Genomic DNA, 19814 nt, shown 5'->3' with positions numbered 1-19814 from the left:
GCTCAAACCTGCCCTTCCATCCCCACCACCTGCCCTTTCTCTTGCTCACTGCCTTCTGGAGTGCATGCCCTTAGCTGGTTTTAAAACATACCTCACATTGCTACATCTGTTCCACTTGCTTATATTGACGCTTCCTAGAACATTCAGGGTCGCATCTGTTGTCTTACTTGCTTGAAAGTACCTCCACTCACATTGAAGAGGTTTCAATGATTGCCTTGCTTACAGAGAAGATACACACTGGGGTGATGCACACTGGGGTGAATTGAAGCACACTGGGGTGATGTACACTGGGGTGAATTGAAGCACACTGGGGTGATGCACACTGGGGTGATGCACACTGGAGTGATGTACACTGGGGTGATGCACACTGGGGTGATGTTCACTGGGGTGATGTACACTGAGGTGATGCACACTGGGGTGATGTTCACTGGGGTGATGTATACTGAGGTGATGCACACTGGGGTGATGTTCACTGGGGTGATGTATACTGAGGTGATGCACACTGGGGTGATGCACACTGGGGTGATGCACACGGGGGTGATGCACACTGGGGTGATGTATACTGAGGTGATGCACACTGGGGTGAATTGAAGCACACTGGGGTGATGTACACTGGGGTGATGCACACTGGGGTGATGTATACTGAGGTGATGCACACTGGGGTGAATTGAAGCACACTGGGGTGATGCACACTGGGGTGATGCACACTGGGGTGATGCACACTGGGGTGATGTACACTGAGGTGATGTACACTGGGGTGATGCACACTGGGGTGATGTACACTGAGGTGATGCACACTGGGGTGATGCACACTGGGGTGATGCACACTGGGGTGATGTATACTGAGGTGATGTACACTGGGGTGATGCACACTGGGGTGATGTACACTGGGGTGATGTACACTGGGGTGATGCACACTGGGGTGATGTACACTGAGGTGATGCACACTGGGGTGATGCACACTGGGGTGATGTTCACTGGGGTGATGCACACTGGGGTGATGCACACTGGGGTGATGTACACTGGGGTGATGCACACTGGGGTGATGTACACTGAGGTGATGCACACTGGGGTGATGCACACTGGGGTGATGCACACTGGGGTGATGTACACTGGGGTGATGTACACTGGGGTGATGCACACTGGGGTGATGCACACTGGGGTGATGCACACTGGGGTGATGTACACTGAGGTGATGCACACTGGGGTGATGCACACTGGGGTGATGTTCACTGGGGTGATGTACACTGGGGTGAAATGAAACACACTGGAGTGATGCATAAAGAGTTGATATGCACAGAGGCAATGCATGCAGAGCAATGCACACAGGGGTTGTGCACACAGGGATGGTGCATACAAAGGTGATGTGCATGGTGGTAATACACAGAGGTGATACATACAGAGGCAGCCACGCTTTATCCCCTGCTATCTGGTCACATTGAGACTCCTGAAATGATACAAATTGCGTCACACTACATTTTGTCATTTATTTAACAGGTTATTTGACCTTATACAAATATAGACTCCATGTTAAATACCATGTCTTGTTTGCATTTAGTTTTTCATGTGTGTAGGTGTTTTGTCTGCATGCACATCTGTGTACCACATGCACACCTGGTGCCTTCAGATTCTGTATGAGGATGTCTGACCTCTTGGAACTGGAGTTACAGATGGTTGAGAGTTGCCATGTGGGTGCTGGAAATCAAGCCCAGGTCCTCTGGAAGAGCAGCTAGTGGTCTTAAATGCTGAGCCATCTTCTCCAGCCCCTTATTTGTATTTTATCTGCAGTGCATCACAGTACCTGCTAAATAGCACTTTTAAAATAAATGTTGTTTTAGTTAAGGTTTCTAATTAACTGAACAGGTTTTCTAAAAACACCATGACCAAAAGCAATTTAGGGAGGAAAGGGTTTGTTCCATTTCACAACATGTGGTCCATCATCCAGGAGAGTCAGGGCAGGACTCAAGGCATACACCTGGAGTGAGGAACTAATGCAGAGGCTGTGGAAGAGTGCTGCTTATCGGCTTGCTCAACCTTCTTTTTTATAGCACTGAGGACCACCATCCCAGGAGTGCCACCACCCACAGTAAGCTGAAACAATCAAGCACCAATCAAGAAAATGCACTACAGACTTGTCCAGAGGCCAGTCTGGAAGAGGGCATTTTCTAAATTGAAGTTCCCTCTTCCCAAATGTCTCAAACTTGACAAGTTGACATATGACTAACCAGCACAGATGTTAGTTAAAATAGCATTAAGTAATACATCACAGCTGTCCAAAACAAGAGTGGATTGTGTCTTAAAGAACATACAGTGAGGCATTATATAAACCAAATGTGGTGACTAGTGACTATACTCTGACCACTCAGGATACAGAGGCAGGAGAGTAACCCCAGGTCCCAGGCCATCCTGACATATAAGATCTCACAAAGGAAAAATAAAGATAAAACAAGGACTTCATAAGTCTAGGTCTTGATTTAAATACACTGGTTAGGTGGTAAAACAGTGAGGGAAAAGTCTTCAAACAGGGTGGGCAACGGAAAATGGAAAATTCTCAGCATAAAGAGGACATGATGTAAAAAGGACCCTGTCTTACTGTTCTATTGCTGTGAATTGACACCAAGATCATGGCAACTCTTACAAAGGAAAACATTTACCTGGAGTTTGCTTAAAGTTTCAGAGGCTTAATCCATTGTCATCATGGTGGGGAGCATGGTAGCATGCAGGCAGACATGGTATTGGAGAAGAAGTAGCTGAGAGTTCTACATTCAGATTCACAGGCAGTAGGAAGAAAGAGGGCCACTGGGCTTGGTTGGACTTCTGAAACCTCAGAGCCCACCCCCAATGACACACATCCCCCAACAAGGCCACAACTACCCCAATAATGCCACACCCCCTAATCCTTCTAAGTAGTGCCACTCTGATGACTAAGCATTCATAAATGAGCCAATGGGAGCCATTCTTATTCAAACCACCATAGGCCCTCACTGCTGTCTCCATATCTTGAATAAAACTGTACCACATAATCTGTGGTGCCAAGACATGGAACTTGAGCCAAAGGTTATGTTACAGTTTCGTTCTGTTGGCTGTGCTAAAACATTCTGTTGAAAAGCCAGGGGAGGAAAGGGTTTATTTGAGCTTTCAGGTCACAGTCTATGACTGAAGGAAGTAGGGAAAGGAACTTGAAAAAGAAACCATGGAGGAGCACTGCCTTGCTTGTACGCTCACTCCCAGGCTCATACTGAGTCAGCTTTCTAATACAGCCCAGGACCACCTGCTTAGGGTTGCTACTGCCCACAGTCACAACCTGCCTAGGGAATGGTGCTGACCATGGTGACATTCTCCAGCCTCTGCCTCCTGTCTCAGTGTAGAAGAACTAGGATTACAGATGTGTACTACCACATCTAACTTTTGTGGGCTCTAAGGATTTAAACTCAGGTCCTCATTCTTACACAAAAAGCACTTCACCCACTAAGTAGTCTCCCCAGTCCCATTCTCGTTTGTTTTTGCTTTAAGTGGGAATGTTTACTAAGCTGATGAAAGACCAGCAATTAGAAAAAAAATTCTGACCATCAACCTACCTGAAAAAAGAATCAGTCTCCATGAGTAAAGCAGCACTTATAATTCAGTGTGAGGAGTCCACCAGCTCCATGGAGGAGAGAGATGCAGAGTGTTGGTCAGTGTTCTCAGCAGGAAGATGTTTTATAAGTGTCCAATGAAGATTGCAAACTCTGAATATAGAAGGCAATGCTTCATGATTCCTGATGATGTTCTCATTTAATACAGACCAGCAAAGGGTTAACATTTCTCCCAAATTTTGCTTCTCTGTCCACTCTCCTTAGAATCCTAATCTATCCTACAAAAGAAAAATGAGGCAATTTCCAAAAACCTTTATTGCAGGGCTATATGAATAGATGGAGATAATTTAGAAGGCATTACCCTCACCCCTAGGTAGCACTGAAAATCGCCTCACGATTTAGCCAGCCCTAGGATGCCTGTATATTATTATGTGATCTTGTGGTTGATATGGGTGATTAAGCAGTGTTGGAAAACCTCCAACCAGGGCACAAGTAGGAGGGTCCCTTCAACATCTTGAAGACTGAGGGCTTCTCTTACAAGAGAAGTCCTTCATGCTCAGCAGCTGCCAGGCATGTTCAGTGACAGTGCTCCAGATAGTTCACATTCATCTCATGGTTTAATTACTAAATGCTGGATTTTCTAATCAGCTGTGGCTTGGAGGCCTGAGGAATTTGCTCTTGGGTTCTCTGGTAAATGTTAAGTCTTTCTTGCTGAGTGACAACTAAGCATCACTTGGGAGCCTGAGGGGCCAAGGAGATCTGCAGGAAACAAAGATGCAATGTTGGGCCTCTGAAGAACACAGATGTTGGCGAGAGAAAGAACTGATGAGAACATCTAAGGAAGCCAGCTGCCATTTTTGTGACCCCAGCAACATGCTCTTGAGAAAGCACGCTTGTTCTGGTGCTGAAATGGCTTCTTCTCACACGCACAAAGCTGCCCGTCCCAAGCCTCCTGAATGCATTCTTCAGACTTATATATAGCGCTTGTTCTCAGAATGAAATTGTGGGGTGACAATAATATCATTGTTGTTCTTCTGTATCAAAGACCTCCTTCATGAGCAAAGCCATGTTCGCAGGCTTGCATGCCTCTCTGAAGTGCTCTTTCATCAGGGTTTAATACTACCCAAGATCATTAGAGATGAGAGGAAAGCTCCAGGAGGCCTTGAGTCAGGAGGCTTTGCTCTCAGCTTCTGAAGCAGAAAGGATATTAGAAAGCCTGCTGTGCTGGGCATGGTGCTGTGTGCCTGTAATTCTAAAACTTTGGAGGCAGAGGCATGAAGATCAGGAGTTCAAGACCAGCCTGGGGAAATGTCTCAATAAAAATCGATAATGGATTAAAATAAAAGCCAGGTATAAAGTTCAAAGCCATACATACGTACAGCATAGGGCAAACTTCGGGAACCAAGAAGGGTCATATTTTTCTTTTATTTATATTTATTTCTTGTTTGTTTGGTGTGATTGCATGTGTGTGCTCACGCATGCGCATGCAGTATGTATATGTGTGAGGTGTGTGTGGTATGGTCACACATCTGTATGTGGGTGGGTTTGTACATCAGTGGGCACATGTGCTAAGGTCAAATGAGGACATTGGGTGTCCTGCTCTATCACTGTCCATCTTATTCCCTTGCGGCATGGTCTCTCACTACACCCAGAGCTAGGTTGGCCAACAGCAAGCCCAATCAATCCTCCTGCCTCAGCCCTCACATCATGGGGGATACATGCACGTTTGGCCACACACTGTTTTATACATAGATTCTAGGGGAGTAGAACTCAGGTTCTTTGGTTTGAATTCAACTGTTGAGCATCTTCTTAGTCCTAAATTACAGCTGTTTTATGCTCAGTGCATTTCTGACGATGACCGCGTGCACCTTTACACTTTCTGCTCCATCTCCAATTCTCTACTGTATTTATTAGAAAGGCCCACATACTCCTCCTGCCTGCCTCCCTCCCAAACCCATATTCTCTCTGCCTACCTACCTTCCTGGGAACAGGTACCACCAACCTCTGCTCTCCCCTGCCTGGATTCCAGACTCATTCATGCTACTGCCAACTCTCATCTTTTCTTGACTGTGATAAGGGCACCAAAACTTGTAGCATGAATTAAAACCAAACTGTTGGCTTCTTCATCCAAATTTCAAATTTTACTTCGAGACACACTAAGTTCAAGCCTACATAAGAAGAAAGACAAATTCAGACAGAAATGAGAGTGAGAGCAGGACATGCTCTCAGGAGGAGAAGCTCTGCTCACATCGATGGTATTAGTCCCTTTTGTCATCGAGTTGACGAAGTACTTGGCAAGAAGTGACTTGAAATTGGAGGATTTGTTCTACTCACATTTGAGGAGATACAGACAACGATCATGGTGGGGAAGACAGAAGGCAAAGCAGGAAGCAGAGAGCAGACAGGAAGTGGGACTCAGCTAGAAAGCCTCAGGCCTGGCCAGTGACATATTCTATATAATAAAACTTTTATGTGTTTTACTGTTTTAAACGTGAAGGTAATTCAGGCTGGGAAGATGGATCAATGGTAAACACTTGCCATAAAAGTGGAATACAGGAATCCCTGAGAATGCACATGAATGCCGAGTAGGTGTGACAATCCAGCTGCAATTCTAGTCTGGGTCTGTGGAGAGAGGAGAGATTCGGATATGCTGCTACCAAGACTATCCATATTGTGGACTCTGGGTTTGATTGAGAGACCCTGCCAGTTTGCTTTCTCTGCTTCACGTTTGTGGTCCAGCTGTGTTCTCTCAGCTTCCTGTCCTGGCTGCTATGCCTGCTGCTTGTTGCTCTGATTCCCTGCCACTACAGACTTGCCATCTCGGGTATCATAATCAAAATAAACTCCTCCTGCATAAGTTGTTTTGGTCCTGGTGCATTATCATAGCAACAGAAAATAACTAATACACATATGCACAGAAATATATTTATTTATCTATTTGGGGAGTACCGGAGATCAATAAGTATATTTTTCAGTCATGGAATCCTGGAGGTCCATACAGTGGGCACGTCTTCTACCACTGAACTGTATTCCCAGCCCTCTTTTTACTTTAAGACAGGATTCACTAAATTACTTGTATTCAAGATGTATACTAGGCAGGTTTTAAACTTGCAAATCCACTGCATCAAAACCCTGAGTAACTAAGATTACAAGCCTATATTATCAGGTCCATGCAGCTCTAGTCAATAAATACTCTTATTAAAATAGAGAATGTTGTTGCTGCCAGTAGACAACCAGAACAATGTAAGTGCCAGACCAAGCTGAAGATTGATCTTGCTATCTTCAGGACCTTTCCTTGCATCCCAGTTTCAAAGTGATGAATGCCAATTCTGTGTTTGTGGTCCTACCTAACCCTGACTAACATTCCTGGGGAACCTACCTGCAACCACAGGCTTACATGTCAATAGCAAAGTTAGCTGGGTTAGCTCCAGGGTGTTCCTCCTTCTTTTCATTTAGATTCCACAGCCACAGGAATGGGAAGATAGATCATTCAGTAAAGTGCTTGTTTTGGAAGCATGAGAACCAAGTTTGGTCTCTATAACATATGTAAGATCAGCCAGGACATGGTGGTATGTGCCTTTGTAATCCCAGTGTGGGGAAGGCAGAGACAGAGAGTCCTGGGGCTCACTGGCTCACCAGAATAGCCTACCTGGAAAGCTCCAGATTCAGGGAGAAACCCTATCTCAAATATCAAGGTAGATCACTCCTGAGGAACTACCTCCAAAGCTGTTCTATGGCCTCCCTGTGTAAGTGCTTTTATATACACACACACACACACACACATACACACAGAGAGAGAGAGAGAGAGAGAGAGAGAGAGAGAGAGAGAGAGAGAGAGAGAGAGAGAGAGAGAGAGAGAGAGAGAGAGAGGGAGAGAGAGAGAGAGCACATTCAATAGCTCTAACATCTTGGAAGAGACTGTGACTTTCCCACTATCATGACCTCATCTCTATGAGAAATATTCTGTCCCTCAACCTGACAGGCAGTTTTCTTCCCCAGGAGCTCACAACATCAGATTCATTGTTCTGACCCAGACATGTGGAGGATTTCTTAATTGTCTAACAGATTACTGAGACACGATTGACACAAATGTTTTAAAGAACACAATTTGATATATGAGATTCTGGATATGTTACATACTTCTGAAACTCTTGCCCTAAGCCAGACACCAAGTACATGCATCACCCTCTGAAATCTGCTGTACCCCCTTGAAATTCACCTTTCCCATCCTTCCTTTTCCTCTGCAGAGACAAGCACCTGTTTCAGCACTATGGACCCTACAGCTTTTTTAGAGTTTTAAGTCATATCATACATAATCTTTTCCTCTGCCTTCTGACGCTCCTGTGATGGTATTTTTCCCCCAAAATATTGTGCACCCTAATAAACTGATCTGGGGTCAGAGAACAGAACAGCCACTACATATAGAGGCCAGAAAATAGAGGCACTCACGTCTTTAATCCTAGCATTCCAGAGGCAGAGATCTGCCTGGATCTCTGTGAGTTCAAGGCCACACTGGAAACAGCTAGGCATGGTGACTCACACCTTTAATCCCAGGAACTTATGGCAGAAAGCAGAAAGGTATTTAAGGCATGAGGATGAGGAACTAGATGCTGGTTAAGCTTTCAGGCTTTTGAGAAGCAGTTCAGCTGAGATCCATTTGGATGAGGACACAGAGGCTTCCAGTTTGAGGAAATGAGATCAGCTGAGGAATTGGCAAGGTGAGGTGGCTAAGGCTTGTTCTGCTTCTCTGATCTTCCAGCATTCACCCCAATAACTGGCCTAGGTTTGATTTTATTAATAAGTACCTTTAAGATTCCTGCTACACGCTCCCATGGTTATTTACATATTGCATCTGCCCTGCGGACAGGTCCTTTGATTTGAGTTACCAAACAGCACTGCTTTACATGAAAACATCACAGTATGCATCTGTTTATCTAATGATAGACAGCTGTTCTACTGCAAGCCAATGTAAGCCAAATTCTTTCAATCCCTTTCCAGTGAGTAGGCTTGTCATTGGTCACATGTCTCTTCGATCTTCCAAAAGCTGGCTGAGTCTTCTAATTTCAAAAAACCTCCCTTTGAAAAACTGAGAACAAGCCCCCTCCAGAAGGCTGTGCTTATGATAAAGCCAGGTGTCCCATCATCACACAGTGGTGTGTCAGTAGCATGCCTTCAATATATATGTATCTTATATGTGTGGATATCTTGCTGAATGGATGCCTGTACACAGCTTGTGTACTCCTGGAGGCTGGAAGAAATATCAAGTCTCCTGGAACTGGAGGCACAGATATTTGTGAGCTGGATATAGGTGCTGAACATTTAATCCAGGTCTTCTGAAACATTACCAAATATTTGCTAGAGATATCTTTCTGTATGCTGTGAATGTGTTGATCAGATTTATTGATAAATAAAATGCTGATTGGCCAGCAGCCAGACAGGAAGTATAGTATAGGCAGGATAAGGAGAGTGGAGAATTCTGGGAAATAGAAGGCTAAGTCAGGAGATACTGCTAGCCACCACCACCATGAGAAGTAAGATGTAAAGATACCAGTAAGCCAGGAGCCACGTGGCAAGGTATAGATTTATAGAAATGGATTAATTTAAGATATAAGAACTAGATAGCAAGCCTGCCATGGCCATAGAGTTTAGAAGTAATATAAGTCTCAGTGTGCTTACTTGGGTCTGAGCAGCTGCAGGAGTCTGGTGGACACAGAAAAACTCCAGCTACAAATGTTCTTAATCACTGAGCCCTCTCTCTATCCTCAAGCTACATATCCTTTAGATTTATTATAAAAGGATGGTCTTTCTGCACAAGGCCTCAGAGTGTATCCCAATACTCCAAGAAAACAAGACAAAAATAAAGCATAAGACCATTCTAGAGCAAAGGCAGCAGGGATGAAGATGGGGAGAATTGACATTTAAAGAAATTGGATAGAATACATAATGATTTCATAAGGTTCTCAGAGAACAGGGAGAAGCCAGGCCACTCAGAGTTCTCAGGTCAATTGGCCAAAATGGAAACAAATCCCAGAACAGGTTTGGGGGAAAATAAAGAGCTCACTCTACTCTATAGAACTCAGCATTTGTTTATTAAACAGTGTAGACAGGGAGTTGTTTATTTATAAGTATATCAAACATTTCCCCAGTTTCCCACACATCAGAGAGGTAAATCATTTCTTAATGAATATTTTCTCTGTGCCTGTCACAGCACGAGCAGGTGGTTTTAAGGCAACCAGTCCCCAGCATAACTTTTTCCCATTTATAATTGTCCTTGTGGCTTTCTCATTTAGATGTCTATGTGGTCTACTAGATTTCCCAAGACAGCTGGCTAGCAGTAAGCACAAACACAGTGATGGACAAGGGCCAGACCCGCCAAGGCTTGAGACCAGTGTAAAGAACTGGGGTGGGAAGAGGAAGAGGTTTTTGTTTGTTGTTGTTTTGTTGGTTGGTTGGTTGGGTTTTTTTTGTTGTTGATTTCTTTTGTTTGTGTGAATGTGTGTGGGGAGGATTGTTTGTCTGGTGTGTGTGTGTGTGTGTGTGTGTGTGTGTGTGTGTGTGTGTGTGTGTGAGGAAGGGATTGCTTTTGTTTGTTTGTTTGGCTGGTTGGTTGGTTGGTTTGTGTGTGTGTGTGTGTGTGTGTGTGTGTGTGTGTGTGTATGAGGAAGGGATTGCTTTTGTTTGTTTGTTTGGCTGGTTGGTTGGTTGGTTTGTGTGTGTGTGTGTGTGTGTGTGTGAGAGAGAGAGAGAGGTTTTTGTTTTTGTTTGGTTGTTTGGTTGGTTGGTTTTGGTTTTTTCCCCCCTGCTGTTAAGATTTTCTCATCTGACCTGGCTCAGCTCAATTCCCTGATAAAGGACCAGGAAGGGTCCTTGGCATTGCTTCCCACCCATGAGTAATGACAACGGAATGTTGGCTAGCCTTTGGCTCCCCCATCTTTGCCGGTCTTAAAGACCATAACTGATGGGAATCAAAGGTTACCTTGGAACAGATATGTATCATTTACTGTCTGTGATAACTTAAGTGAATTTTTGATCCTCTTGAATCTGTACCACTAAAATGAGGATAATAGCTGTTACCTAACTCATCATTGCTCTAAAATGCAAGTAATATTCAAAATGCCCTCAGCACAGTGCTAAGCCAAGAATAAACTCAGCAAATGAGTGCTGATATGCCCACTAATACTGCAGTTATGAGATGTGATCTGCTACTCTCCCAGCCTCCACCCTGTCATTACACATACCAGGAATTTATCACCAAATCCATCATCTGCCCCACCCCTCACTCTGCTTCTGCCGGGAACTAGTGTGCAGTTTGGTACAGGGAAAGTAGACGCAGACTGCAGGCCCTGCAGACCATAGTTCAGACATATTTTCCACCCCATTTCAGATATGTTTGTTTTCCACCCTGTTTGGGCACATCTCAAGTGAGTGATAATAATACTTTTTCTCATCAGAGTTGTAATTAGTATTCAATAAGAGAATTATAGGTGCAGTTAGCTCAGTGAGGCTGGGGCTTTGTTGACATAGCCCAAGAATTTCACCCACTATCTGCCTTGAGTAGGCCCTCAACCTGGCATGAATTAGGTAGTTTGTGTATTTACTTATTTACCCATTCATTTAATCTGGCTTTATTTTTGTTTGTTTTTCCTATTTGCTACAGGGTCTCATGCTGTAGCCCAGGCTCCCCTGGAACTCATTATGTAGCCTTGGCTGACCTAGAACACAGGGAAGTCTCCCTGCCTCAGGCTCCAATGTGTGGGATTACAGACATGAGCTACCAGACACAGGAACTATCGTATTTATTAATGAAGTTATCTGAACTCGTCCTGGACCTTAGTAAGTCCAGCTGGTTCGCAGGCCCTGGCCTACTTTCTTCAGTTTACTGACAACCTTGGAGCCTATAGCAAGAAAATTGACTTGCCAGAGATGCACCTGTAGCTCCAGGTCCATGGGATCCGACACCTTCTGGCCTCTACACACACACACACACACACACACACACACACACACACACACACAACACACACTTTAAAAATAATGAAATCAATCTTTGACATAAATAAATATATCTTGATCACTTAAAATAAATATTTATTTCCTCCAGAAAACGGAAGATCTCACACTTCATGGCTACCTTCTCACCAGCAATGAACCTGTTCCTTCAGCATAGTTTACCACAGTCTCTACAGCTTCCTGTTGTGTCCTGGGCACAGCAGTTGGAATATACACACATTGCCTGTGCTGTAGAAGATCCGATCAGCGGCTCTCGCCTATGCTGTCTCCCTGACCGCAGTAGGTGTTGGAGTCAGTCAGCCTTTCTCTGTAGCCTCTGGGAGATCCCTGAAGAATGGGTGAAGCTGTGTGGCTCCAAGCCTGCATTGCAAGTACAGGCTGAAATGAAAGCAAAGCATAGATGGGGAGAGGTAGCCTGCTTCTTACTGCTTTGATGCTAACCCCGAAATACAACCCACAATAAGACCGCAGAGAGTGCTCACTGTTTCTTCTCTTATATCAATAACTTTGTAAATATCACCATGGATGAGTGCTGTAGGTAGTAGCTAACCTTCACTGTGAATTCGGTTGGATTAATACAGACCAGGGTATTGTGGAAGTACACCTTTGGGTGTGTATGGGAGGGCATAGCCAGGGAGGAGGGGAGGAAGAAGGGCCCACATTGGCTTAAGTTCCACAATGAATAAATAGGGGGAATGAGGAACCAGTTGTGCACTAACAGCATTCATCTGTTGGCTTTTCATTCTGCCTAGATGTGAGCAAGCAACCACACACTTGTTCCTGCCCCAACAGTTGAGACCTGTTTCTGCCACTGTGCCTCTCCTGCCTTGATAGGCATGAAGCAAAACAAACCATTTCTCCTCTAAGTAGCTTCTTACGAGGTATGTGGTCACAGTAATGAGAAAACAAACACTTTACATAAAATCGAATGGATCTGGGGTCTCTCATGAGTGTTTAATAAAAACATCTGGATGTTTTCTTGCTTCGGGACGTGTTTATGAATGTTCACTGTGATGGTGGCATAGAACACAATTGTATGTGATCTCCGTGACAATAAGATTTGAAGAGCAGTCAGTGGCAGCCAAGGGGACAGACACTATTTGCTGTCCTGTTGACCCAACACTGCTGTGAACATGCTTTGAAGTCCTGCTGTGCTTTCCTAGATGTTGTTTACATAAATCAGTGACTTGTTGTCTCCCTAGTTTTGAGATTTATTATCCTAGGGAAAGATGGGAGGAAATAAGGAAACAACTTTTTGGAATTAACTTTAAACGTCTGGGGTTATGGGCATGTGGTATAGATGAAAACAGCTAGAAATCCACAGAGAAAGTAGATAGGAAGAGAAGAGGAAAGAAAAAGGTGGAGGAGTGCAGAGGCTGAAGAACAGCCTCCTCTACCTCAAGACACATACATGATTATCCCTGCAAAGGTGCGGAGGCGGGAGTTCAGGGGATGGCCAGTTCCAGGCCAACAGAAGCTCTAGGAGATCCTGACTCAAATATGTAAGTAAATAAATAAATAAATAAATAAACAAGAGATAAGGGGAAGAAGAAAGGGAGAGAGGGAGGGAGGGAGGGAGGGAGGGAGGGAGGAAGGAAGGAAGGAAGGAAGGAAGGAAGGAAGGAAGGAAAAGGAGAAAATCCATTGACAGAATTGATGTGTTCTGTCTTTCCCCTTCTTCTGAAAACTATATAAAAGTTAAAGCAGATTAAACCATTGAGAGTTTATGGCTGTGATATTTGATGGAATCTTTTGGTCTGTGTCATCCTAGGAAGCTCTGGGACTTGGAATGGGGGGACTTATTCTTAGCTGTTGATTGCTCCCTTACCAAAAGCTTGCAATTAATAGAATCTATCATTATTTCCTGACCACTCTTCCAGCACAGACAGCTTCTTTCCTCAGGACTCAGTACTTGCAAGTCCTGAATTGATCCAGAGAAGTTGTGGTGGATTTTATTAATGAACAAATAAAAACTAACAGGGGATGTATCTGGAAATCTGATTAGGGCCATGGATCTGAGCCACCTGCTTTCTGCCATAAATAAGGTTACCACGTGGATGCCTGCCTGATGAATCCATTTATCTAGTCTTTATCTCTGTACTAGGAAAGGCAAGGAGAAATGTTATTTATTGTTTCATAAAAACTCCCAATTAGTGAATCAGCTGGGAGCCTTGATCCAAAGTTGTAAACACCAGCATTCTGCATAAGATAGTCTGCAGAATCCATGGGGACGAAGGGTTATTGGCTCATCAGGGCAGGAAGACTGACTCACATCTTCACAGTTTCATGAACTCAGCATGCTCCGCTTTTCCATCATGCTGATTTGTTAGTGCTTCCATGGTTGTTAGATAATATTCTCTCTGTTTTGTTTCATTGTTGTTTTTTTATAACAAGCATGAGCTATGGTGTGACTCTGCTAATGGCTGTGAACCATTTTGATGGCTACTGATTGGCTTTACTGGGTATTGTATAAAAATTCATTCATGCAGATGCACACATCTGTAACGAGCATGTAGGAAGTGCCAAGTAGTGCTCAGAGTCTACATATATCAATACAAAATAAAATAAAATAAAAAAAGTAAAGGTAAGGAAGACAGGAATTCATAAGGTTGGAGAAGTGTCTCCTGTATAACATAATTTAGTTAGGCTAAGCTTCACTGAAAAATATCAGGCCAGACATTGTGGCTCACTTCTGTAACCCCAGAATTTGAAGGGCTGAGTCAAAGAATCCGGGGTTTTCTGTTACACTGGCTATAGTGAATTCAAGGACAGCCTGGAAGACTGGAGACCTTTTTGCAATAAAGTGACCAGGCAGTGTGAGGAGAATAGGTCAGAAGAATTGTTCTGTTTATGGAACAGCCTGCAGAGAAACAGCACTGTAGGGTGTGGGGGTATAGCTCAGGTGAAACCTGGTTGGATTCCCAGCACTGTGTGACCCCAGTGTCCTTGTCACTTGTATCTGTCATTCTAGCATCCGGGACATGAAAGCTGGAGGACCTGAAATTCAAGATTGTCCTGAGCTATTTACCAAGTTCAAGCCAGTCTGGGGTCAGGGTGAGGAACCTTCAAGAGGAAGCAAGGATTTGGGGTTGAGAAGTGGCTGCGAGGAATGAGAATAGATGAGGGTTGCAGAAGAGGTCAGAGAGTAAAGGGCGGGGGGGCAAGGGTACCGTAAGTACACTCAAGAGACAGAAAGTCACCTAAGTATTCTGGAGTGTATTATGTTTATTAAATGTCAAGGTGTGTGCAGGTGTATGTATGTGTGGAGGCTCAGATGCCCTTACTTTTTAATTCTGTTTTTGAGGCAGAGTCTCTCACTGACCTGGAATGTCTCAAAAAGTCTAGACTGGCTGAATAGTCAGCCTTAGGGAGTATGCTTTCCCTGACCTGTCCTTTGAATATTCCTTCAGATGTGGGGAGCACAAGGCTGTGCCCCTTCATTTACAGTCAACTTCTAGTGAGCAGCAAGCATGATGGGATTGGGGGCTCCCTTCTTATAGGTTTCTGGGGAAGGTCCTATTTTCATGTGAGTGATTGATGAGTGACCCATGGTACATGCTTATAGCCAGACTGTCTCAGAATCAGCTATGAAAGTGAGGAAGGCAAGAAGCTGGAAAAACTGGTCGCTTTGGTTCAGGAAATCAAAATGACTGTCATTTCAGGAATTATCATATTTGAACAAAAATGGAGGAACTTTACAAAATGGCATGACCCTGGCTAACACATATTTATGAGATGTGATGTGTGTCATGTGTGTTTATATGTTCCCATATTTAGGGGTGTACACACATGTGAAGACCTTTGAGCATGCACATAGAAGGCTGACACTGGGTTCTTTACAGATCACTATCTTATTCACTTGAGACAGGTTTTATAGACGAACCGGGAGCTTGAAGACATAGGCTAGTCTGGCTAGCCAGATTCCTCCAGACATTCCTTTTCTACTTTCAAGTACTGGAATACAGGCAGGCCACCAGGACCATTCAGCATTTATGTGGGTCCTGATGATCCAAACCCCAGTCCTCACTCTTGGCTGACAAACACGTTATCCAATGAGCCACCTCCCCAGTCCCTTTGCTTACATTGCTCTAGACTTCAATTTAAACTTTCAAAAGGATTTAATCTTGGGTAGGGCTTAGATTTCACCCCTCGGGTTGGGAGGGGTTAGTTATAAGAAAGAGATCATCTTACTCAAATGAGGTCCATTCTCCTCTCTGTTGCTTCTCTGTTACTTTGTGATGGTTTTGTGTTGTCTTTAGGGGCTAACAACTTTTGAGCTGTGATAGATAGTGAGGCTGGGTGTGCTTGAACAGAAAATTAGAGCAGGGAGCAATACTTCAACTCTGAAGACAGCATGATTCCAAAGCTAACTTAATAAACATCTCCTCCTGAAACATTCTAGAAGCTTTTCATAGGTAAAAACTAAATTGCTCACCAGGAGGTATAGCATGATAATGGTGAGAACAAAATCATTTCACTAAATGTTCATGACTATTTGCTCAAGGAATAAAGAGATCAAAGTGTAGGTGTTAGGGAGAATTCCCTCTGCAGCTTCTGTATTCCCACAAAAGAAAACGCAGGCCCAAATCATCTCTCTCTCCCCCATATCTCCCTCCTCTTCCCTCTCCTTGTTGCTGTTGTTGCCACCACCCTTTGCTGCAATCAGCCTCTTTTGCTTCCCAGTGTGGACTGAAGACTGGCTGGTCTTCAGGAATTTCCCAAGCCTTCAGCATCAGATCGGGGCTGCTGAGGGATCCTCGTGGACTGATGTGACAGACACTATGATACTACACAGTCCCTACAGTGTAATCTAAGCTAATATATCTCTGTTTATGATACATACCCATTAGCTGTTCTTTTCCTCAAGAGAACCTAACTGATAGAGAGTCTACACCGACACGTTGGAACTCAAATGTCAGTTCAGGGAATATAGATTAATCCACACACCCAAACCCACTCTTGAGGGGACTGTTTCAAAGTGAGTGTTTTAGAAAAACTCACTGTGGCTACAAATGCAAAAGGCTTCCCAAATGCAGCCTCAGTGATTGACTTCCTGACTGATTCCTGTGTGTAGTCCCCAAACATCATGAAGCTGGGAGAGACAGAGAGAAATGCATTAAGTGGAAAGGGGGTGAGAGGCCCTCAACTTGCAGACCATAAGGATTAGGACAGTTTTGAGAAGATCTACAAGAGTGTTTCAGAGAAAGTGTTATTGTTGCCCAATGTCCCCCTTCAAATCTGTTCTAGGTAGAACAGTTTACAGGTAGAACTTCCAAATTTCACTTGTGCCATAGGCACATAAGGACCAGAGTGTAATCCATGCTTATCCTTTTCTTGTGAGTGAAGAGCCCGTGCAGCTGGGTGGAATTTCATGACAGAGGGGCAGTGTTGCTTGGATGCTTTGACTCTGAGACATCACGGCACTGCTGCTGTCTTTCAGAAGAAGCTTTGGGGTCTAAAGTGAGATCCCAGTAACACTGGCAATGTCAGATGTTGGGATTTCATGGGGACCACCTATGAACAAAAGTTCCTAGAAAGAGTGGCAGCATGTACTAAGCCTTCTATAGTGCTGACTAGCTGATTAGAACTTGGGTGCCATGGAGAGGCTGGAATGTTGCAGGTCCAGAGCCTAATTACAATTGGCCTTGGGGTGTCTTTAGCTTTATTGATGGCCATTCTTTGCCCATCTCTTAACGACATTCTTGTAACTGAGACATAAAACCTTCTGGAATATGTTGACACACTACCAGCTCCCACCAACTGAATGGCTGGAGCGTTATCAGAATCTGAGGTCTATAGCAGGGATCCCCCACATTGCTGTAACCCGCATGCCTGATGTCTCCACTGAGGTATTTGAAGAGTGTCCTAGATTTCTGATGAGTCTTTGTTCTGTGGCCATTAAAACTCTGTAACACCACTACCAAGCTGCAACACAGCATTCAGGGTCTGTGTTCCCGAGCCAGAGCTGTTCATCAATATGTAAACTATCTTTTATTGCTTTTGTGGTTTTGTGTCAACATTCCCAAGGGAAATTGTCTAGTCTTTTCCTGGAACAAAGAACTGGACAGAGCACAGGAATAATCTTAGACAGTGCAAGAGAATTTACAAGAATTTGTGAAAGTACACTTTAGAAGGAGGAGGAAGGCCAAAGTAAAGAGAAAGATTATACCTTCAATGGCAAATACTGGGTGGTGTGGTGGTTTAATGTGAGCAGTAGGGAGGGGAAGGCAGGTGGATGTCTATGAGTTCAAGACCAGCCTGTTCTCCATAGAAAGTTCTACCCGGGCTGTTTGAGCTTGCCTCTGGCAACTGCCTAACAAGGGCTAGGGACCAAGTCTCATTGCTTTTACAGTCATTTGATATCAAGGGCTTTGTTTAGTCATTTGCGTACACATATCTCTTACATGTAGTTCTACATACAGTGTCTTGTATCATATCTCATTAGCATCTTAAATCTCCACCCAGATCTGTAAATTTTAGTATCAAAATGAGCCACTGATCACCTTAAGACATTCTGGAGTGCCTCTGTGCCTGCCCCAGTGGCCAGCTTGTACTAGCCCAGTGGTTCTCAACTTTCCTAATGGTGCGACCCTTTCATACAGTTCTTCATGTTCTGGTAATCCCCCAACCATAAAATTATTTTATTGCTACTTGTAACTGTAATTTTGCTACTGTTATAAATTGTAATGTAAATATCTGATATGCAACCCCTGTGAAAGGGTCACTTGACCCCCCCTCCCCAGCGGTCCTAACCCACAGGTTGAGAACCACTATCTCAAGTCCATGAGCTCTGTGTATTTATGCAGCACATGTGGACCATATGTGTTTAAGGGGAGGGGCAGGATTTTTCAATTTTCCTCCTTGTCAATAGGTTTTTATCTTTTGCTAATTTTGGAACCTTAGTTCTCAGTTCTTGTGGACCTCATTCTCTGTCCCCCTGCCTCAGTGGGGCAATTCTAAGTAAGAACAGCTGGGGGACAAACTTATTAGTTTTTCTTTCCCTTCATTATCAACTGCTTGAACTGGGTGTTAGAAATGAAAGTTCAGTGTATCTGCTAACTTTTGAAGTGAAGTAGTTACTGGATGGTTATGAGTTATTCCAGGAAGAAAGTGAACATGGGTGATTGAGTGATATTTGGGGAGAAGGAAAACTTAAGGAAGATTAATTAGAAAAAAAAGAAAGCAGATAAAAAAAAATCAACCATACACAAAGAAAAACCAATAGAGCAACAAAATCCCTGAATATCTGGACATCTGATTAATGGCAAAAGTCATGAAGCATGTTTTTTTCCTTTGAGCATAATATGCTCATCTCCTTGGAAAGAACAAGAGACAGGAAGTAGTTCAGGGTAGGGACCCAAAAAGCAGCCATTTCAGGAATGTCTTTGGTTTGTGATGAAAAATGAAATGAGAGGAGGTAGACATGACTAGTCCTAAAGAATAGGGAAGATTGTTGCTGTAGATATAACAGGAAGCATGCGGAGGGAGGAGTCCAGGCTGAACTTGGCTACCAGATGAAAACAGACCTTGAGAGAAGAGAAGGCAAGGAAGGAGCTGCCAACCAAGAGCAGGCCAAGAGCAAGTAGGGATCCTGCTAGAGGATGGCGGGTAGCAGAAGCCCCACCCCTGGGAGGGAGAGGTTTAGGGTAGGGGGTGGAGTGGGAAGGGCTGGGAGGAGCTGCAGGTACAGAGGGAGACTCCTCTAGGGTTTGAAACCTAACTGTTGCTGGCCAGGGATGCCAGAGTGAGCTCTGGTTTCTATTGTCTCCTAAATGAGCACTCTGGCTGGAGGCTTAAGAGTCCTTAGAAAACACTGGTCCTGATACTAATTCATTCTGATAAGCAGCTTTAAAATTGCACCTCTGGATTTCTGTGGTGAACACAGATTATATCTATTCCTCAATTTCAGCCATCTCCTAAGTGGCCTTAGGGTTACCTCTTCAGAGCAGGTAAGTTAACATGGTCTTGGAGGACATCTAGGCTTTGTGGAGGCAAAGCTACTTCCTCCTGGTGAAAACTGAAAGAGAATCTAAGTTCTACCCCTAAGAGTGGAGCACTAATATTCTAAGGTACTAAAGCCAGTTAGTCAGTCACTTGCCTCAGGAAGGCTGACCCACCTAAAGCCACGTTAAAGAGATGTGCAGAATAAGCGTCCCTTCATGAGATGGTTAACTTTAACTGTCTGGAAAGCCTACCCTCAGGGCAGTGATTCGCAAAATTGCTGCTATG

General features: G+C 44.0%; 1 protein-coding gene across 1 annotated transcript; it reads right to left on the bottom strand.

Moving 5' to 3' along the window:
* Window positions 1–219: 219 nt before the first annotated feature.
* Window positions 220–1281, bottom strand: LOC118587667 (repetitive proline-rich cell wall protein 1-like). The gene has a single exon (XM_036193664.1). The coding sequence runs from the start codon at window positions 1279–1281 to the stop codon at window positions 220–222; it is 1062 nt and encodes a 353-aa protein (XP_036049557.1).
* Between the last annotated feature and the right edge of the window lie 18533 nt (window positions 1282–19814).

The sequence above is a fragment of the Onychomys torridus genome, chromosome 7 (genome assembly GCF_903995425.1).
Source record: "Onychomys torridus chromosome 7, mOncTor1.1, whole genome shotgun sequence".
NCBI classification, from domain to species: domain Eukaryota; kingdom Metazoa; phylum Chordata; class Mammalia; order Rodentia; family Cricetidae; genus Onychomys; species Onychomys torridus.
This window is presented reverse-complemented; position numbering and strand designations above follow the sequence as displayed.

Coding starts and splice junctions, on each gene's coding strand:
- LOC118587667 (XM_036193664.1), bottom strand. CDS start 1,281: ATGCATCACTCCAGTGTGTTTCATTTCACCCCAGTGTACATCACCCCA.